The sequence below is a fragment of the Martes martes genome (assembly GCF_963455335.1).
Source record: "Martes martes genome assembly, chromosome: 1".
Taxonomy (NCBI): domain Eukaryota; kingdom Metazoa; phylum Chordata; class Mammalia; order Carnivora; family Mustelidae; genus Martes; species Martes martes.
Genome location: NC_137888.1, coordinates 183,806,114 through 183,829,113, shown reverse-complemented (window position 1 = coordinate 183,829,113; position 23,000 = coordinate 183,806,114). Strand labels below are relative to the sequence as shown.

General features: G+C 41.5%; 1 protein-coding gene across 6 annotated transcripts in view; it reads left to right on the top strand.

Moving 5' to 3' along the window:
* The first annotated feature begins 14,373 nt into the window (after window positions 1-14,373).
* Window positions 14,374-23,000, top strand: part of SLC25A26 (solute carrier family 25 member 26) — a 126,371-nt gene continuing 117,744 nt past the window's right edge. Inside the window, exon 1 of one of the 6 annotated variants that reach the window (XM_080801948.1) lies at window positions 14,374-14,709. In XM_080801948.1, coding sequence (XP_080658074.1) covers window positions 14,608-14,709 — 102 coding nt within the window. In that variant the 5' untranslated portion in view covers window positions 14,374-14,607. The remainder of the gene's footprint in view (window positions 14,710-23,000) is intronic. The other 5 variants (XM_080801950.1, XM_080801951.1, XM_080801947.1 and 2 more) reach the window with 5 other exon arrangements.

Here is a 23,000-nt window from a genome sequence, read left to right as displayed (position 1 = left end):
TTAGTAGCATTGACTATATAATCCTTGCTCTTTGTACTCCAAGTGAGGGTCCATTTTGGAACTAACAAACTTAGGACTGAGGTAGCCCAGTGCCAGCATGTATGGTTGTTGTAGGTTGTGCACTGTGCAACTCCAAGGGTTGGTGCTTATATAGAATGCAGTATAATTTTTGTCCCCCCAGAGCTGGGTAATGAGAAAAATCTGGAATATATTCATGTGAATTGCATCATAATTGACATTCCTTGAAACCATGTTATGCACAATCTGCAAAGATAAATATGCATATGGTTTCTCTTGTAAGAAAATGTTCCTAGGAAGGGTAGATAATTATTTTTGAAAGAGTGAACAAATTATTATAAAGCATTGAAAGGGGACATTTCTGAATAAAATAGACTTCACTTAATATATTTGCAGCAGCCCAGCAGTAGTTACAGTTTCCAAATGGCAATTAGACTCTGGAGACGCAGTAGGCTTTAAGTTAATGCCATCTTTGCTTAGCTGTTGAGGTGGTTGGGTACAGCACTGCATGCACAGCAACCAAGCCTCTTTGGGAAGCCCAGCTCCTACTCAGATTCCCAGCTTTGTGGCCTTTCTCACCCACATGGAACACATACAGCTGCCACACACACACAAGATATGAGTGTGTCACCTTAGTTCAGAGGGCCTGCAGCCTCAGTTTCCCACGAACCCTCGAGACCAGTCTAGTTCAAGTCTCTTTCATTCTCAGCGTGGTGCCAACAGTCAGAGCCTTTATTGCAAACGAAGCAGATACAACCTTCCCCATGTATCTTAATTTGTCATTTGTAATGAGACAGTACTAGGAGAAGAGATGGTCTGAGTTTGTTTTAAAAGTACATCTGGGTTCAGCCCCAGGCGTGATGTTAACATTGTACTCAAAATACTCTGCATGATTCTTTGATGAATAAAAACACAGTGCACAGAAAACAATTGCCCTCATCTTCAAATTCCTGCCCCAAGCAACTGACATATGCTGTGAACTTTCAAGTAAACAAATGCATAGTTAAAACCAAGTTGCTTTTTTTTTTTTTTTAAATTACAGATGAGTCTCATTATTAATTGTAGAGTATTTGGGAAAGAAGATAGGCACACAATATGGATTTTAGAAATACTTCTCAAATTAATTTTTAGTCTTGATTGTAAGTCCTGTCCCAGTTTTCTTTTCTAAATGGTCTTTTAGAGGATCAATTAAGTAATTAATTAATTTATAAGATAGAGACAGAGAGATTGAGCGAGATGGAGGAACAGAGGAGGAGGGAGAGGAACAAGCAGGTTCTGCGCTGAGCACGGAGCCCGACATGGGACTCAATCTCATGATCCTGAGATCATGACCTGAGCTGAAACCAAGAGTTGGATGCCTAACCTACTGAGCCACCCAGCACCCCAGGTGTTGAGGAGAAACAGAGGCAGAAAAGGACAGCGCAACTGATCAGATATTTTTTTTTTAAGATTTTTAAAATTTATTTGAGAGAAAGAGTGAGAGAGAGCATGAGAGGGGGGAAGGTCTGAGAGAGAAGCAGTCCCAACGCAGGGCTCCATCCCAGGACCCTGGTATCTTGGCCTGAGCCGATGCTTAACCAACTGAGTCCTCCAGCCACCCTATTATTGATCACCTATTATTGCTATTGACCCATTGTTAAAACAGATGGTATATCAACATGACAGAAATAGTTTGGCTGGCTTCTATGAGCCAAAAATTCATTCTAGGAAAAATTACCACTAAGGGATTAGTTAATGGTATTCTTTCATTTTTGAGAATTAATTTTAATCATTCTTTCCCCCAGATTTACTAAGACAAAAATCTAGTTTTTCTTTGATCTTCATTCATTTCTTCAAGCAACATAGAGTGTTACCAGCTGTTATGAAATAGCCAATCTGTCGTCCACAAGGTCACAACAAAACTGATTTCCCATTGCCCTGGTTGGATTCGTCTGTGTTTCTGAGAAAGCTCATTTCTTGAAAGGAAATCCTGGCAGGCCGATGGCAGTGAACGCCGGGAGAGGTGGGGATCAGGGAAATCAGGATGGAGATTTCTTTGTGGGTTTCACGTGTTCTCTCGCCAAGAACACATACTCCAAATTGACATCCTTTGTTTTCCAAATGCCTGAAATACAGGAGGAATAGTTTTCCAGGGAAGAGGACAGCCTTAAGATTTCCAAAGCATTACTAATTCTCTAGTATTGGTCTCCAAGAATGGTGGGTGCCTACTGCCCCTTCTTCTTCCTCCTCCTCCTCCTCCTCTTCTTCTTCCTCCTCCTCCTCTTCTTCTTCTTCTTCTTCCTCTCCTCCTCCTCCTCCTTCTTAAGATTTTGTTTATTTATTTGAGAGAGAGAAAGTGAGAGAGAGAGTGTGAGCACGAGCAGGAGGAACAGAGGGAAAGGGAGAAGCAGGCTCCCCACTGAGCAGGGAGCCTAACGTGGGGGCTCAATCCCAGGACCTGAGCCAAAGGCAGACGCTTGACTGACTGAGCCACCCATACCCTTCTTAATGTATGTCTGCTTTGTTACAGAACCAAAGATACGCTTGTGTCAGACAATTTCCTTCATTCCCTTCCTCCCTTCCTCTTTATCTTCCCTTCATTCCAATATTTGAGCTCAACTATATGTCTGGCACTGAGTACACAGTTGTGAACCTGATAGACATCGTCCCATGTTAATGGATCTTATAGTCTAGTGTGGGAGAAAAACGTTAAATGGGCACACAAATACAGAATACTTGTGACAAGTGCTGAGGAAAAAGTGTGATGGTATGGGAGAAAACTGGTGGAAGCTGGGTGGTGAGGAGGAGAAGACAACCTCTAAGGAAACCATACTACCTGAGCCCTCAGGGAAGGCCATGTAAGAAGGTGCAATCTAGGTGTGGGGAGGTTAGGCATGTGCAAAGCCCCTGAGACTGAAGGTATGGACAAGCTCAACTCATCTGAGGCACTCAAAGCTCCCAGTGTTGCTAAAGCTTCACTAGCAGAGAAGAGTGGCTGGCTGGCCATGAAGCTGAAGCACTAATTCAGGTACAGATCACCCAGGCTCAAGGAAAAAAATGCAGAATGTGTGTTGAGAAATAAAAATTGCAAGGGGAACAAAAGTAAAAATTAACCACCGATGTGGGGCAGCACCTGACTGACACACTGCTCTGCAGGAGGTAACATGTTCTCTTGTAATGATTTAGGGGAACTTCGGCCATTTTGCAAGGTTAGCAGCATTGCACCTGAGAAATGACAAAAGTATAAGTTCACTTTTTTCATGAGTCTTTGAACTCTAAACAGGTCCACCTAGGAAAGATAAAAAAGATTACTATTTGGCCTGTATTATTAAGCCCAAAGTGTTCATTTAGGACACATGCTGCTAGCTCAGAACAATAAAAGGTTGTGCCCTTTCAAATGTGGGACTGCTGTTTGTTTGGGATAGGGTAATAAGTAAAAAGACCACAGTGCCACAGAGCTCTTTGGAAGGCTTGCAGTGAGGAAGGTAGAAGGTATAAAATGGCAAACTGAGTCGGGAGAGGCATGAGATGACGGAACTGGTGAATGGAAACTTGAAATGATAAATACCGTTCTTTAAAATTTTTCCATATCAGGGGTGCCTGGGTGGCTCAGTGGGTTAAAGCCTCTGCCTTTGGCTCGGGTCATGGTCTCAGGGTCTTGGGATCAAGCCCCGCATCGGGTTCTCTGCTCTGCGGGGAGCCTGCTTCTCCTTCTCAGTCTGCCTTCCTCTCTGCCTACTTGTGATCTCTCCCTGTCAAAGAAATAAATAAAATATTAAGATCTTTAAAAAAATTTTTCTGTATCAGTGATTGATCAGGGGCTCTGTGTTGTGTGAGAGAGCGCACCCCTCATTGCCATTTCCCCCTCACCTTCCCTTCAGCAACTCTGACTCTTGAGGCAAAATGGCATTGGTGGGGTGGGAAGAACTTCGGGTATTGGTTGCTTAAACCACTGCTGTGCATCAGCTTTTTGGTGAGACTGAGTTGTCTTTCATCTTTGAAGTGGAATCTATGAAATGTATCCCAACTCCTACGAAGAAGTGTCTTGCTTATGGTGGTAAAATATATATAACATTTTTATGTTATACCCTTTTATTTTTATTTTATACCCTTTTAACTGTTTTAACCATGTAGTTCAGTGGCACTAAGTACATTCACACTGTTTGGCAACCATCACCACCATCCACCTCTAGAACTTTTTCATCTTCCTCCACTGAAATTATGTATCTATTAAACACAGAACTAACCATCTCTCTCTGCTCCTTCTAGCTCCTGGCAACCACTATTCTACTTTATGTCCTTATCAACTTGTTGCCTCTAGGCACCTCTTGTAAGCAAAAGAATAGAGTATTTGGGGGCGCCTGGGTGGCTCAATGGGTTAAGCCTCTGCCTTTGGCTTGGGTCATGATCTCAGGGGCCTGGGAGCGAGTCCTGCATCGGGCTCTCTGCTCAGCAGGGAGCCTGCTTCCCCGTCTCTCTCAAGGAATCTCAAGGAATAGTACAATGACTTCTCTTTTTAAAAAATTATAGTAGACTTTTTTTTAGAGCCATTTTACATTCATAGCAAAATTGAGCAAAAAATACAGAGTTCCCATATACTCCCTGCCTCCTTCTCCAGCTTATCCAACATCCCCACCCGAGTGGTGTAATTGTTCAAATCAACATACCTTCGCTGAAATATCATGACCATCACAAATCCGTAGTTGATACTGGACACATCCCTCTTGGACAAATGTATTACAACATGTATCCATCATTAACATACTAATTTATTTCACTGACCTAAAAGTCCTCTGTGCTCAGCCTACTCACTCCTCCCTCCCTCTATTCTCTGGCAACCACTGATCTTTTTTATTGTCTTCATAGTTTCGCCATTTGCAGAATGTCATGGGGTTGGAATCATATAGTAGGTAGACTTTTCAGATTGGTTTTGTTCACTTAGTAATAGGCATTCACGCTTTTTCCATGTCTTCTCATGGCTTGAGAGATCATTTCTTTTTAGTGCTGAATAATATTTCATTGTCTGGATGTACCACAGTTCCTTTATCCATTTACCTACTGAAGGACATCTTGGTTGCTTCCAAGTTTTGGCACTTGGGAATAAAGCTGCTATAAACATTCATGTGCAGATTTTTGTGTGGACACATATTTTCAACTAATTTAGTAAATACCAAGGAGTACAATGAGCAGATCTTACGTTAAGACTGCGTTTACCTTTGTAAGAAACTGCCAGACTCTTTTCCTGGGTGGCAATGAATTCCTTTTGAGTTTTGCTGTTTTCTTTTAAGAAACCAGGAGTCCAGGCTCAATTATGATGCCTAAGTCCCAGGGGACAGTTTGGATAAAGTGGGAAAGTAAATAAGGAAACATTCAGTCATCTCTTAGGGCTTGATACAAAGTGACTGCAATTCGTTTCACTCATGTAGAGTTGTCCAGGGGAACTGGAAAGGAAGGTGTGGAGTCAGGAGAAGGCTTTTATGACTGGTTCATCCTAATGAGACCAGAAATAATTTTTGACGATGTTTTGCTGAGAGAAGGGAGGGGAGAGGAGGGGTGTCTCCGAAGGATTAGGTAATGGTTTGCATCAAAGAAAAATAAGAAATTGAATAAGAGGCAGCCTTCTTAACCTAACAGATTGTAAGGATCATGGAACCATGAAAAAAAATGAAGTTGGTAGGGTAAGATATTTCTATGGAAAAAAAGGACAATATGGACACACAAGAGGTGCTTATTTAGTACTTGCTGATGGAATTAATTTGAGGAATAATAGAAGTTGTCGTGGTGCTTAGTTGGAACTGTGGTTTAATGGTGAACATTTTTCTTTAATTTTCCTATAATGGGAAGATCGTGAACCCCATTAATGTTTTCCCATTATTTCCTATATTGCAAAGAAAAAAAAATCAGCTCCATTTGCCCTTGAATACAACAATAGTGAGTGGCTGAGAAAAATCATTTGCTGTCCTCATCTGTGTCCCAAGGGTGACCTGTAATTATTTGTTGCCACTTCAACAGAGGGGAGCAATTACAGCAAGGGCACTTCTGTGTTCTGTTTCAGTGTGACAGGCTTGCCAAACTGACGGGCAGAAAATGCACAAGGCACATGGTTTTAAGATAATTTCCATGTCCAATAGAGTGGAGATCTATGTCAGAGAATGCAAAAATTAGCTGAACAAATTTCATCCTGATTATTTTTATACATGTCTTGGAAACCTAGACAAAGCTTCATATTGGGTCGAATATTGAGCAGAACCCAATTACGACATAACTGATTCACTCTTCTTAAAGTCTAGACAGGTTTATATCAACGTGTTCATGGAAAAACGTAAAAAATTAAGCAATGTCATGTGAGTGGCTGTCAACTAGATATAGGTTAGCAACAAAAGATTCCCATGATGATAGTAGTCACAGCAGTAGTAATTATTCATTAGAAATTGCCAGTAATGCAAAGAGAAAGCAGATCATCGTTAATATACTCAAAGATAGCCAGTCTTCATACAGAGTTTTTTTTTTTTGGTGTGCATTTGCAAATTCTATTTTGCCTATAAGATTGCCCCCAATGATTCCTACTGCCTATGTCCATTTCCTTGGGTAATCCCCTCTCCCTGGGTGTGGCCTGGCAAATTTGATGGGATGTCACCCCAGAGATTAAATTACCAAATTTGTGGCTTCTGTCCTGGGTGTTCTCTTTCACTCTTTCTTGCTTGCTCCCTCTGATGAAAGCCAGGGGCCATATTGCAAGCTCCCATATGGAAAGGCCAATGTGGCAAGGAACTGAGAAAGGTCTCCAGGGAATAAAAAGGGAAGACAGGAGTCCTTCAGTTCAATATCCTGTAAGGAAATGGATCCTGCCAACACCCAGGTGAGTGAGCTTGGAAGTGGCTCCTTCCCTACTTGAGCCATCAGATGGGACGGCAGCCGTGGCTGGCAGCATTAATGCAGTCTCATGGGAGACTTTGACATAGCCTCTGTGTACCTGGGCAATATCCAGATAGTGGACCCAAAGAAACCCTGGAACAGTAAATGTTTGTTCTTTTAAGCTGCCAAGCAGGGTAGTTTGTTATGCAGCGATAGATAACTAATATGTGTATGCTTACAAAATTGGATAAGGTATCATCTTTTGTCAGTCAGAGTTTTATCAGAAAATAGAGGGCACCCAGCTGGGATTTTTGAGGAGAGCTGTGGGCAGTGTTAAGAAAATCAGTTAGGTATGAAAGGCGGCTGGGGCTTACAACAGTGAAAAGCCATTATCATCCGTAGCCCAGAAGAAGGAAGGGAAGGAAAAGATGTTACAAAAAGAGGGGAGCCACAGAAGGAAACTGTCTTATAGGAGCAGATACGTCAAGGGACACACCACCTGTCAGAATTGGGTGAAGATAGGGAGTAAGGAAGAAATACTCTGGTCTCTTTCTTCTGCCATTCTCAGATTTGCCCATGACTGTCGTTGGCCAAGACCAGCTGGAAAGCAGAACAGTTTCTAGGGGTCAGCTCCCTAAGACAGAGAACAAGGCGGAGAAAGCAGAGAATAGATATGCTAAGGCATAGAGAGAAAAACCGGCATATGCATATGCTCTTGTGCAATTATTTTTATGTTTATCATCTTTCTGTACCATTAAAGATTCTTCGACATCATGGTTTTAAATAACTGCATATGGGCGCTGCTACAAATTATCTCAGTCACATACTGATGAACATTTTGGATGTGTAAAAAGTTCTCCTTTTCCTATGATAAACAACAAGATGAATATCCTTATAGTCCTATTTCTATGGATTTAAAAAAAATAGTTCTTTAGAGCATAATGCAAGAAATAGAGATAATTAAGGACAAAGAACTTTTTCAGGGTATTGATATAACTTGCCATATTGCTTACTAGAAAAATAACTATCCTCTCTTTAGACAAAAATTTGTTTTGCTTATTTGGTAAGATTAAAAAATATACTTTATGGTGCACCTGGGTGGCTCAGTCAAGTGACCATCAGACTCTTGGTTTCTGGTCAGATCCTGATCTCAGGGTCCAGAGATCAAGCCCCATGGCTCTGCACTCATCAGGGAATATGCTTGAAATTCTCTCTCTCCCAGTGCTCCCCCTCCACCACCACTCATGCTCTCTCTCTCTAAAAAAATAAAAAGTAAATACTTTACTGGAGTGCCTGGCTGGCTCTGTAGAGCATGTGATTCTTAATCTTGGATTCATAAGTTTGAGCCCCATATTGGGTATAAAGATTACTTTTAAAAAATTTTTACAGGGGTGCCTGTGTGGCTCAGTGGATTAAGCCTCTGCCTTTGGCCCAGGTCATGATCTCAGGGTCCTGGGATCGAGTCCCACATCAGACTCTCTGCTCAGCAGGGAGTCTGCCTCCCCCTCTCCCTCTGCCTGCTGCTCTGCCTACTTGTGATCTCTCTCCCTCTGTCAAATAAATAAATGAAATATTTTAAAAAATCTTTACAAAAATATGCTTTAATGTTGTTGTAATTTTTATTTTGGTGTTACTAATGAATTTAAAATATTTTTTTACATGTTCATTAACTACTTGTATTTCTTCCTTTGTGAACTTTACCAATTTTTTCTATTGACATTAGTCTTTCTCTTATTGATTTATAGGCAACATTTAATGTTAAAAATTAATTGTCAGGGCACCTGGGTGGCTCAGTGGGTTAAACCTCTGCCTTCAGCTCAGGTCATGATCTCAGGGTCCTGGGATCGAGCCCTGCATCAGGCTCTCTGCTCAGCAGGGAGCCTGCTTCCCCCTCTCTCTGCCAGCCTCTCTGCCTACTTGTTATCTCTCTCTCTCTCTGTTAAACAAATAAACAAAATATTTTTAAAAAATTCATTGTCATTTATACTGTAAATATTTTTCTTAGTTTAAAAAAAGTCTTGCATAGAACCTGTTTCTTTAAAGAATATTAAAATGTTTACCTTTTTTTTAAATATTTTATTTATTTATTTGACAGACAGAGATCACAAGTAGGCAGAGAGGCAAGCAGAGAGAGAGGGAGGAGGAAGCAGGCTCCCTGCTGAGCAGAGAGCCCGATGCGGGGCTCGATCCCAGGACCCTGGGATCATGACCTGAGCCGAAGGCAGAGGCTTTAACCCACTGAGCCACCCAGGCGCCCCTAAAATGTTTACCTTTTTATTTTAATAGTTTAATTATGCCAAATAAAATTTTTAATCCATATGAAACAGTATTTGGTGGTAAAGTATGAGACAGGGATAAAATATTACATTCTTCTAATTGACTACCTGAGTGTCCCAAAACCATTTATTGAAAGGACCATCTTTGTTTTCTTCATTTATTTGAAATAGAAAAACAGAGCCTGGAGCTTTGTCCTGAAGATATTGTCCTTTACTTTCCCTAAACTAGACCTAATCCAGTTTTTGATGTATGTTTTTGACTTACTGCAAATTTTTCTAAGTACTAAGATTTTAGAACTTGATTAAAAGTAAACTTGGCTTACAATGGTAGAGTTAATTGAAGAAGACAGTGTTATCATACAATATCTAACATTTAATGTAAATCAGTGCTTACTTCATTTAATTAATTAATTAATTTACTTACTTACTTACATTTCTTTGGTAGTCTCCGCACCCTGTGTGGAGCCCAATGTGGAGCTTGAACTCAAGACTCTGAGATCAAGACTTGAGCTGAGATCAAGAATCAGATGTTTAACCGACTAAGTCATCCAAGCACCCCTCCCATATCTTCTAAAATTAAGGATTAGAAGACATTCTATGCCTGCAATGTGGTAAAAATATTGATGCATTGAAATACTCCATTTAAAAGACAGGCACAAGTGGTGAGAGATTTTTCTGCTAATATTTCTTTTACTTTCTTTCTTTTTTGGGGGGGCACAGAGGGAGTGCATACACACACACACACGAGTGCGGGAAGGGCAGAGGGAAAGGGAGAGAGAGAATCTTAATCAGGTTCCACACCCAGTGTGGAGCCTGGGGTGAGGCTCAGTGCAGGGTTTGACACAGAGCTCGATTTCATGGCCCAGAGATCATGATCTGAGCCAAAATCAAGAGTTGGTTCTTAACCAACTGAGCCACCCAGGTGCCCCATACTAGCTTTTCTTGAAAAGGAGGTCCCAGGTCATGTTGTAAGATCTGTGTTTCCCTAAAGGGTATCTAGTTGATGCAGCTTTTACCTTTGTAAAAAAGGAGAAATATAACATTTCTTTTTGATACTGGAAGGCATCCAATGAATTGTATTACCTTCCAAGTTACCAGAAAGTGGCATCAACATAATTTCTTCTTACGTAGTTAAAGAGTCATTACATTGTAGAGGAAAAAATTTTCCCCTTAATTTTAGGAGAATAGTTTTATCTAAAACTTCCAAGGTCATTGGTATCTGGAAATAACATTTGTTTTCTCTGAGGGAGCTACAGTAGTTTGTATCACCAATTGTTTCTGCACCTCAATGATTTATCAATCATTTATCACATTCAGAATCTATAGCATTAGTAGGAAAATACTGAATTAATTTAATATTTCCTACATGCCAGACTCTGGACTGTGTACCTTCCATGAATATATTATTCAATCATCACCATCCTGTGGGAAAAATATAATATTTTAATCAGTTATTGAGGTATAACTTACATACAGTAAAGTGTATCCATTTATATTGTGAAATTCAGTGCATTTTTGCAAATGTATAGACCTAAGCTGTGGCCACCACAATAATGATACAGAGCATCTCTATCACAGCAAAGTGTTCTTTTGTGCCTCCTTTTTAATCAATTCCTTGCCCTCCCCCCGCCGTGCCTGGAAACCATTGGTCTGTTTTGTCACTACAATTTTGTCTTTACTAGAATTTCACAGAAGTGGAATTACAAAGTATGAACTTGTTTTTATCTGGCTTTTTTCACTTAGCATAATGCTTTATTAATCCATATTCTTGCATGTGTCAGTAATTCATTTCTTTTTAAAGAGATTTTTTTTTTTTTTTAAAGATTTTATTTATTTGACAGAGAGAAATCAGAGCTAGGCAGACAGAGAGAAGGGGAAGCAGGCTCCTGCTGAGCAGAGAGCCCGATGCGGGGCTCGATCCCAGGACCCTGAGATCATGACCAGAGCTGAAGGCAGAGGCCCAAACCCCTGAGCCACCCAGGCGCCCCCATTTCTTTTTTATTGATGAGTAATATTCCATGGTATGAATGTAACCCAATATGTTTATGCATTTACTAATTGATGGCCATTTGGGTTGTTTCCATTTTCTGCCTCTTAAGGATAAAACTGTTGTGAACAATACTGGACAGGTGTTTTCATTTATCTTGAGTAAATACCTAAGAGATGTATTGGAATAGTTGGGGGGTGGAGGACAGAGAGCATTTGGGAAGGATTCAATTATAGGCAGAAAAATTTTAAGAAAACAATAAAAAAGAATGGGAATAGAGAGAAAGGAGCTTCTGAGGACTTCAGATTGGCCTTACTGTGACCACTCTTTCCTTGAGGGGTACACCAGGTCTTGGGGCATGTTGTTGATGCATTGCAAGCCAGTGGACCCCCCAGCCATCTCAGGCTTTTCACAGGCATTTGTTGCCATCAGAATTATGGTGGACATATTGATCTGGGTGCTCCATACTCAAAGGAGGTAGCCACTGTCATCTGGGGGGTTATCATCCGGCCAATGTTTCCATTGTCCTCGTGTGGAGAGGCTCCTGTGGAAACAGATCGGTATGCCCACACTGTTCCATGTGAAGTGACCTTCTGCTATGGCTCTGTGTGCTCTGTCTCATCCCCGCCACCCAGAGGCACTGACATTGTGTCAAGAAACTACTGATGGTGGCCGGGATTAATAACACTACATCTTGGCCAGGGCGTGCACTGCCGCTCTGGGCAACTTTGCCAAGGCCACCTTTAATGCCATTTCCAAGACCTACAGCTATCTCATCCCTGACCTCTGGAGTCTGTGTTCACCAAGTCTCCCTATCAGGAATTCACTGACCATCTTATAAAGACCCACGCCAGAGTCTCTGTGCAGAGGATCCTGGCTCCCGCTAAGGCCACCACATAGTTTCACACAAGAAAAATAAAGTGAATTAAAGCCTAATTAAAAACAAACATTAAAAAAATAAGAGGGGCACTGGTTTCTGTAGTGGTCATACCAGTTCCAGGTGCTCTTCATCCTTGCTAATAACACTTGGCCTTTTGGGTCTTTTTTATTGTAGCTGCTCTAGGTGTTTGTCATATCTCATCACAGCTTTCACTTGCATATCTCTGATGTGGTATCCAGTTTCCATGGTGACACCCAGTGACACTTCCTGGTATTTACCCATTGGTTAGTCCAATCCCGTCAAAAGTAGGGATGACCTGTGTAACAGATGGGCTATTGCAGGAATGACAACTGAATGACTTCTGAGGCTCTGTCATTGAAAACTATAATAGTTTCTGTTTTGTTTTCCCTGAGACCACTCACTCTGGGGAAAACCAGGGGCCATATCATCAGGACACTCAAGCAACCCTATGGAGAAGTCTGCGTCGCAAGAACTGAGGCCGTGTGCCAATAATGCTAATTTGCCAGTCATGGGAGTGAGCCATTTTGTGAGCGGATCTTCCAGTACCAGTCAAGTCTTCAGATACAGCCCTAGCTGATAACCCAACGGAGGACTCGTGAGAGACACTCTGAGACTGAACCACACCCCTGAGGCATTCCTGGATTCCTTTACTACAGAAACTGTGTGAGGTAATAAAAGTTTATTGTTGTTCTAAATTTTGGGGTAGTTTGTTACCCAGCAACTGGTAACCAGTACAGATTTTGAGCCTTGAAAATGAGGTGCTACTGTAACAAACATTTAAGCCATAGGGGTGACTTTGTCACCAGACAGTAGAGAAATGGGGTGTTAAGGAAAGCATTAGTGCAAGCCTACTGACAGAACCTTGAGGGCCTTTGTGGAGCCTGCCGACAAGGGCTTATGAATATGGTTGGCATAATTCTAAGATGGCGCTGAAGATTCCTGCCCTGTAATTCATATGTTTTGTACAATTACTTCCCTTGAGTGTGAGTAGAACTTGTTAGCATGATGAAACATAACTTCCATGATCATGTTGCATTATATGGCAAAAAACGATTTTGCAGAGGTAATTACGATCCCTACTCATTGAGTTAATCAAAAAGGAGATCTTCCTGGGGGGACTGACTTAGTCATATAAGCCCTTGAAAGAGACAAACAACATTGTAAGAAGTTCTCCTGCTGGCCTGGGGGAAGTGAACCAATATATTTTGAGATGGCCTATTGATTGTGACATGTGGTGAACAGGAGAGGACCAATGTTCTGCAGGCAGCATCGGGAAAGGTGTTGTTGGTAGAGGGAACAACATGGGTAAAATGTGGAGGCTTGAAATTGTAAGTCTGTCTGTGAGTAGCCTAGCCAGTGGGAAGTGTGGCAGAAGACACCATCTGGGAAGTGTGTATCATATTAAGGAGCTGGAGTATCTCCCGTGTGCAGCTAAAGAGTAATTTAAAGCAGGAAGGTGACATTACCATTATCTTTAGACAGTGCTTCCTGTGAACCAGGAATGAAGTTGAGAATGGGTATGCACTACCCCATGGAATCTGTAATAGTACCAAATGAAGAAGTTACTATCATTATTGCCACTTCACAAAGGAGGAAACTCAATCCTGGAGAAGTTATGTCCAAACCTAGTAGGTGAAGCTCAGAACCCGAAACCCTTAAAGGTATGCTTGCTAATCATTTCTAGATCACACACATCTAGATAAGAATAAAGGAAACAAAGGACTTTATTTAATAAATATAAAGGCAGGTCCACTCCAAGAGACTTTTACTAAGTACTTAATAAAGAGGTCTTCTAGATATGCGCACTAGTACCGCAGTGAACAACATAAGCAAATAAATAATTTTAAAAGTAAATAATATTAAGCACAATTTAACTGCCAGTAAGTAGTAGAGGATGCTAATTTTTAGTTGGAGTAAAGAAACTTTTAAAGTCTTTTACTATATCTTTATCTGATAATTAAAAAAAAATTTTTTACGTATTTATTTCACAGAGAAAGCCCAAGCAGGGGGAGCTGCAGAAGAGAGGGAGAAGCAGGCTCCCTGCTCAGCGGGGAGCAGGGAGCCCCAGGACCCCCGATCATGACCTGTGTAGAAGGCAGAGGCTTAACCTGCTGATCCAGCCAGGAGCCCCTATTTAATAATCTTCTGATGTTGAGTTTGTTTTATAGAGATTCAGACAAAACTCGTACACCTAAAACAAAGAGGGAAACTGAAAACCACACGCCTCCACTCCTGAACTTCTTCCTGCCCCTCCGGCCCCGCCCTTCACTAAGCCCCGCCTCTTTGGGGCTTAACACTTTAGCCTCAGCCAGCCTTCAGCCGGGGCCCTCTTTCCAGGATCCCGCCCCGGCTCGTTTGCTCGCGAGAGTTCTTCGTCTCGTCGAATAGCAAAGCAGCTGCAGGACTGGGTGGCAGAGAAGACTCGCGAGACTTGGTTCGACCTCATCCCTCCGCGGACTCCTCCCCTCTCTCCCCGCTCTCTTTAGGGCCCAGCGTCCCCGGTTGCACGTGTAGTTGTTGTGGTTCAACCTCACGTGGCCGCGGATGTGCCCACACTCTGGCTTCGCCTTCAAGATGGCGGCGCCCTGTGAATGGGGTTGCGACCAGCTGATCCTCGACTGATAACCTGGACTGATAGCCGTGGAGGTGTCTGCGGGGCCATGGACCGGCCGGGGTTCACGGCTTCGCTGGTGGTGAGTGCTGGGCGGCAGGGTGGGCGCTGGGGTGCCAGAGTCTCGCAATGGAGCCCGTTGTGGCTTCTGTGCCCTACCACTCTCTTCCGGTTTTGCGCGTTGAGCCGTCCTGGGGTCACTGGTCACTAGGCAGGTCTGGCAGGGATCGCGGGGTTTCTGGGCCACCGCCAGGCCTAGTGTCACGGTTGTGTCACTTCTACCCGGACAACGGAAGGAGACGCGGGGCAGGCTGCCGGACAGTCTTCCGCAGGGTGGTTTACCTAAAGAAAAAAAGAAGAGCGTCAGTTACATACTGTAACCACACTCTGGAGAACTGGGGAAATATATGTCACAAAACAAAAAACCCTTACATCGCACAGACTCCTTCTTGTCCAGGACTGTGGTTTTCATTTAGCTTTATCTGTTTTCACTCTCGGAAAATGACCCATCTGTTCATTCAATATATAAGAAATCTGCTTATTTTCTTCCAAGCGTTTTTGTAGGCTGTGGATATAGTGATAAGAACAGATAGTTATGGAGCCAGTAAGATAGTAGTGTTTAATTTTTTTTTTTTGGAAAAACTACAAGAATCAACATGTTTTCATATAAAAACAAAATCTAGGAACAAAAATTTCTATAATATTTTGAAGCTTCTGCCATAGCAGGCCCAGTAGGGATAGTAGATACAGCAGTGAATACGGATTGGTCATTGTGGAAGAGTAGGCAAAAACAGTATTTAAAAAAAAAAAAGGCAGTTAAAAAAAAAAAACACCAAAATGCTCCCACTGGAATAATGGAGGCTTGGTGGAATTTTTTCATTTAATTATCGAAGGTTTGTTGTTGCAGGTGTTGGGGATAACATGGTGAACAAGCTAGACGTGCTCACATGGGTCAGGGGGTGGAGCTGGAATAATAAAATGACTGTTAATAATGACATGAGGGCTAGTTTCAGGGTGTTATGGAAAGATGTGCAGGGGGCTGTGTTAGCCACACTTGTGGGGTAATGGTTTTAAATTTAGGTTTGCTGAGACCTGTGTAAACTAGATTTTAAAGATCCAAAGAAATATGTTAATCACTTTGAGGTTTTCCTCTGTAGCTAGAGAGACAGTGGTAGTAGTTTTGACAGTTAACATTACCCTGCCAGGAACTGGGGTAAGCTCTTCGCGTACATCAATTCTGACAAACAATTAAGTACTATCCTGGTTTTCCAAATGAGGAACTGAGGTACAGACAGGTTAGGTAATGTCGCCAAAGTCACACAGGTGAAATCTGTTTCACGTTATCTACGTGTTTTAGCTCAGATTCGAATCCAGGTGGTGTAATGTGGGATTCCATGCCCATAAACCCTTCGGGATACGTTTCTGAAGTCAGCTGCCGTAGCTGTTGCTAAAAACAGGTCGGTGCCAGAGTTAACAAATGAACAGTAGTTTTAGAATTTATTAAAGTATGGTACAAATGCCGAAAAATATACTTTTTAAATTATAGTTACACAATAAAACTAGGATTAAAAGGAGAAGTTTTGATGAAGTTAGATTTCACTCACGCTAAAGAATGATTTCATTTATTATGTACACAGTTTATCTGCCATGTATTTTGCCCATCAAACACTCTGATAGCCCTTGGAGGTATGGTGGTGAACAAACCAAACTCATATACTATTTAAGAAATGAACCGAGGGGCAGTCGGTTGGCTCAGTTGGTTAAGTGTCTGACTTCAGCTCATGTCATGATCTCCGGGTACTGGGATGGACCCCCTGTCATGCTCTCTGCTCAGCGGGGAGTCTGCTTGTCCCTCTACCTCTGCCCCTCTCCCCACTTGTGTTCTCTCTTTCTCTCTCTCAAAATCTTTTTAAGAATTACTAAAAAAAAGAAATGAATTGCAGTGGGATAGTTAGAATAATATTGGAGAACCTACCTGAGATGGAGTGGCCAAGAAAGCCCCTGGGGAGGTGACATTAAATTAAGACATAAGGATAAGAAAGCGAGAGACATTTTGTTGAGCAGCATGAAGGAAAACCCTCAGGTGGAAAGAATTGAGGATGTTAAAGTGGTGGCTTGGGCCTAGTGGGTAAGGGTAGTGTGGCAGGGGTATATTGGAGAGGTAGAGAAAGTGAGTTGAAGTGAGTCCTTGTGGGCCATGGAAAGGATTTTGGATTTTATTTGAAGCAAATGGAAGCCATTAGAAAGTTTTGTTAACAAAGTAGTTCAGCAGTGGAGTGGCGCTTTTTTTTTTTAACCCCCAGGTTCGGAGCGTCTTTGAGGCAGGCTGAGTGCTCCTGGGAGGGTTTTGTTTTGCTTACTTACTCTTTTACTAGTGCCTGGCATTATATGGTTACTTAACTTTACTTATTGAATGAATGAATGAATGAAAGGTAGATCTAAATGACTGCTGGTTTTGAAATTCTGATTCCGAGTATTAAATGAGATAATGTCAGACATGCAGTACAGACAGAGCCTGGGAGCACACTCCCTCAAGCTTCAGGAGGTGGATGGAAGGGTTGTAGAGTAAAATATGGGAAGAGCCTCCGGGATGTTAGTGTTCATTTAGCATGAGTAGACTTTTTAGAAAAGACCTCAGAGTACAGAGACTGGTGCATACTTTTAGGAAAGTCGTTTGAAACTAAGTATTAGTAACTTAAAGATGTTCATAACATTTAAGTCAGTGAAGATAATGGAAAGCCACTTAAACATGAAACACAGTAATGGTTAGGTGAACGTTAAAAGATACATTTCATCAACTCTTCAGGGGCCATAAACAACAGTGCTTGTGAAGAGAATGCGCTATAACATGGAAAATACTTAAAAAAGAGAAAAAAAAATCTAACACTGCCCATAGGTACATCTTCATGCTTAATTAAAACTATAAAAATACTATTTCTTTCACTAAAAAAGGACTATTGCATTTTCCCAAGATAATACAAAATAATGTTGATAGTAGCATTACTTTTTGCTTTCTAGGTTTTTTTAAATATAAAGAAGTACTTTATATTTTTGAAAATAACCACACCCTATATTACATCTCTTTTCCTTCCTGCCTGACTCTCTCTCCCCTTCAGTACTTAACGGTTTCATTGTCCTTGTAGTTCATGAATTCATCTGGCTTGTTACTTGGATGAAACCGAAAACATTCCGTGGTAGTTACTTTTAACCTGTCCTAGGTTGTAGGGGAAAAAATCTTGGCAAGTGTGGGTGCCGTGCAGTGTAGAGTGCAGGCGGTCTTGCTGGTAGCCTGGGTTGTCAAAACGTGCATGCAGAAACCGTGCAGAGTGGTCCGAATAACTGAGTAGAAAGCGTATGATTCTTTAATGACCTCTAAAAATTCTTGTCAGTGTTAAATGACAGACTCTTACTGTTGATCGGAAATATTTAGGGAAGTGAAAAAAACAGTAAAGCTAATATTGAGAACATTGTAATTTAAAACATCAGAAACCAATAATCTATTTCTTTGTGAAAAATGTGTCAAAAGTAATTTGACCAGTGCTGGTCTTCTAGTCAGATAGCTTAAAATACAGACAAGCATCTTTTTGATGCTTTGGCAAAGTGTCCTACTGCTTTCTAAGGTTGGATCAACTTCCAGCATTTTATCCTGTGTGCTTTCAACCTTACAAAATCTCTCCAAGAATTCCTTTAATGGGAGGACTTTTGCTGGCATCCCTTCCTCTGGGACATCTTTATCCTTTTGGTCACAGCCACTTTCCTCACTTATGTTGATAAGTTGGCCTTCACAGATTTCCTCTGACATGTGTCTGGAGTCTCTCGGACAGCAGTGTCCATATTCCCATGGCTAGCTGTGTCTTCTGTAACTTTATATTAGATTTGACCTTCACTTTCAGTGTTAGCACTTTTCATTTATTTGCTGCACTTTCATCTTTGTTGGCCAGTTTCCTCTTTTGATTATCTGTTTTTGGAAAATGTCACTGTGTTAACTGTAATTTGAACCATGATGTTGGATCACTTGTGTTACTTGTGGGAAATAAAGTTCATGCATGTTTTTTCTGTGTAAAGCAAGGACTGGCTGCTTGACTGTTCTTTTTAAGTTGTTTTCTTAGTGAGGTGGTTCTGAAAAAGCTTTTTCATATTCTTCATGTAGTAGTGTCCTCTCCCTGGGCCTGACCTTCTGCTGAGAACCATTGGCTGAATGTGGCCTGAGGGGAATGGCACAGGTAATGTTGCCAGGGCTTCTTAAGTGGGGTGAAAAAAAACAGAAGAAAAGAGTATTGGACATACTTTTTTTTTTTTTTTAAGATTTTATTTATTTATTTGACAGAGATCAAAAGTAGGCAGAGAGGCAGGCAGAGAGAGAGGAGGGGAAGCAGGCTCCCTGCTGAGCAGAAAGCCCAATGTGGAGCTCGATCCTAGGACCCTGAGATCATGACCTGAGCCAAAGGCAGCAGCCTAACCCACTGAGCCACCCAGGCGCTGCAGTATTGGACATACTTTGAGGGAAGTTTTCAACATTCTTTGCCACATATCTTTCTTTTCTGGAAGGTTCCTTCCCAGTCTTCAATCTGGTATAAAGGGAAGTTAGTATCTGATGATGAAGCATTATCTCCAGATCTGTAAGGAATTATGCTTCCACATTTGCTAGGTTGCTTTGTGTGACTTTTTTCTTTATGGCATTTAAGTCAGAGGGAACAGGTCTTTTTTGCTAGTTTTTATGTTGAGCAGACAGTCACCTAGACACAAGTATATTGTAACTTTTGATCGGTCAGTGAAGCATCAGGGCACCTTCAGAGACCCACCAGTCATCTAGGACCACTGTTGAGAACCAGTGCTGTGATGGAAGCCTTTTTTCTGTGTCTCAAGTACCAGAAGATAAGACTACTTTTCCTTTCTCATTTCTCTTTCACTGTAAGAGGGGCTGCTGGGAAAGTTCTAGTATTTGATAACTGTAAAGGACTTGTTAATGTGCTTTTGTTACCACTTCCCAAACAAATGCTACATGTCGAAATAAACATTTAATACTGAGAATATCTATGATCCAGCATTTGAATAACATTAATGAAATGTCATAGAGGAAAGATAAAATTTGTACCCATAGTTTTCCCACCTCTACAAATTAGGTATCTTTATCTGTTCAACGAGACATATTTGTCAGCCTTTGCTCTGGTACTAGGGAAGAGTGCCTCAAAGATACGGTCCTGGCCGTCATGGATTTACAGTCAAATAGGAGGCAGACATTAAAAAGAAAATGAAACACAAATTAGCTATGCAGTGGCAAGGAACGATTAAAAAGTAACCATTTCCTGAGCATTTTAACATGTGCCTTTGCAGATTTTTCATAGCCCAAGTCATGTAGTTACAATTTTGTATTCTGCTTCTAAAAAATAAACCCATAAACTCAAACCTAATGGTCACAAAGTTGAACATAAATATTCCTCAAATTTTAAAGTTAGTGCTGACTTGTTCCTGCCATGCATTGCATGATTTCACTTTGTGTGGAGTGTGTCCATGCGTGATTCTTGTCCAGAGAGCAGAGTTGGAGGAGACATTGCAGTTCATTATTACTAATGAAAGACTTGAATTTATGTGTTCTATATATATGTATGAGATTTAATATATGAATATAATCTTCAGTGTCTGCTAAGTCTTTTTTTTTCTTTGAAGATTTTTCTTATTTGAGAGAGAGAGCAAGCACAAGCAGGGGAGAGGTAGAGGGAAGGAGAAAGGGAGAAACGACTCTCAGCTGAGCAGAGAGCCCGATGCGGGTCTTGATCCCAGGACCCCAGGATCACGACCTGAGTCGGAGGCAGATGCCCAACCGACTGAGCTACCCAGGCGCCCTCTATTAAGCCTTTTTGATGGGTTTTAATGTTGTCATGTCAGAAATACTGCATCAGGAAACATTGAATGATATTTATAGTAATATATTAAAAATAATAACTCATGTTTATTGACAAATTATGAAGGCTGGCATTTTGCAGTGTTTACAGGCATTTCCAGCTTCTTATTACAAACAGTAAGCACACAACAGGCTCACTCTTAATTTCATATAATCTCAGTTGTGAAAAACTCTACGAAGTATAGGTACTTTTATTTTTCCATTTGATGCATGAAGAAGTCTAGACTTAGGGTGAAAGAGCTTTCCTAAGGAGACTCAGTTGAGGCTGGCTGAAGCCACGTCTGTCTGTCTGATGTCAAAGCTGTGTTCTTAGATAGCAGTTAATCTGGAAGAATTTCTGGAGAAATGGAAAGGATACTCAAGTCAAATTCTAGAACCATTACTGTGTTCTCAAGAAAAGCCTTACTAAAAATAGTGAGCCGGCACAGCCTTTTCCGTCAGGAGGTGAGAGTGCACAGAATTTCAGGAGAAGTCATCCTGAGTAGACCACAAAGCTGTCAGTGTCCATGTGGAACGGTAAGTAGAGACAGCACTGGCTTGCAGTGGTCGCAAGTGCTCTGACAAACCACAACAGGGACAATTAAAGAGTGATGGCCTGTTTTAATCTTACTATGAAGGGTTTTCTCGTCATCTCACATTTCCATTTGATTCAAAGCAGCAAACAGGTGCAGAAGCCCTGCTGCTTAGGAGGTTCCGGGTTAGATATTTAGGAGAACAAAGGTGACTGACATGGGTTCTGTTCTGAAGGATCTCAGTGTCCTCTCAGACACAGTGGTTAGTAATGAAAGTGAAATATAAACGGAGTTATATGGGGAGTCAAGGAAGTAGCATGTAATTCTTTTTTTTTTTTTAAGATTTTATTTATTTATTTGAGAGAGAGAAAGAGAGAGCATGAGAGGAGAAAGGTCAGCGGGAGAAGCAGCCTCCCTGCTGAGCAGGGAGCCTGATGTGGGACTCGATCCCGGGACTCCAGGATCACGAACTGAGCTGAAGGTGGTAGCCCAACCAACTGAGCCACCCAGGTGCCCCCAAATGGCAAGCTTTCTTAAAGCCTTATTCTTTTTCTTTTTTCCTTTTTTAAAAGACTTTATTTATTTGTCAGAGAGAGAGAGCACGAGCAGGGGGAGCAGCAGACGGAGAAGCAGACTTCCCGGTGAGCAGGGAGTCCAATGCGGGACTTGATCCCAGGACCCTGGGATCATGACTCGCGCCAAAGGCAGCGGCTTAACTGACTGAGCCACCCAGGCATCCCAAGTAGCATGTAATTCTGACTGGGAGCTTGGGAAGGGCCTTAGAGGCGATGTGGCATTTGGTCATAGCCTTAACAGTGGACAGGATTTTGGCAGGTGTGTATGTGTGTGCATGTATGTACGTAGGTGTGGTGGCAGGGGAGTAGGTCTGCTGTTGACAGGAGACAAAGGGCAGAGGAAGGACATTCCACTCTAAGCAGAAGGGCAGAAACGAGAAGTTCTAGGACATGTTTGGGAAACAGTCAGGTTGGGTGAGGCTCATGGTCTGTAAGAAGATACAGAATGAAGCTGGGTAGTTTAGGGTCCATGGGTCAAGGTTCTTAGTTACCTCTTATTAAGTGCCTATTATATACCACATGTAGCTAGGGAATTAGGATTTTTTTTTTTTTTTGGTAGAGAGGTATTCATTTGGAAAAGCTTTACTTTTCTATGTTTATAATACTCATTACAAAACTGGAACATTACAAAAATTAGCAAGATAGTAGAAATACTACTCATCCAGAATTTCTTGCTGTAGAGGTAATAACTTGTAGCAATTCGGTGTGTATGCTTCCAGACTTCTAGTAATGCATATATACAAATCAGTATGCAGTACGCAGTTCTTTGAAAGGTGAGAAGATACAGCATATATTTTATAGCTTATTTGATTGATTTAAAAAGATAACATATGTTTCTGTGCCAATGTGTTCAGATTGACCTAATTCTTTTAAGGGCTGGGTAGCAATCCGTTACTCAGAGATAACATAATTTATCTAATAAGTTCCCAAGGATGGACCATTAGGTTATTTCCATTTTTAAAAAGATTTTATTTATTTATTTGTCAGAGAGAGAGTGCACAAGGAGTGGGGGTGGGAAATAGAGGGAGAAGCAGGTTCCCTACTGAGCACAAAGCCCGATGTGGGACTTGATTCCAGGACCCGGGGATCATGACCTGAGCCAAAGACAGACACTGAACCAACTGAGCCACTCAGGCATCCCTGTTTCCAGTGTTTTTACTGTTACAAGTAATACTGTAGTAAACCATCTTGTATATTTATGCACTACTACTGTGGAAGAAATGTTTAGAAATAAAATCACAGGATCAAGGCTTTATAATTTAAAATTTTCATTTTGCCAAATTGTCCTTCAGGAGCTTGTAATGTATTTATTTACTTGACAGAGAGAGAGACAGCAAAAGAGAGAACACAAGTAGAGGGAGTAGGAGAGAGAGCGAGAGAGGGA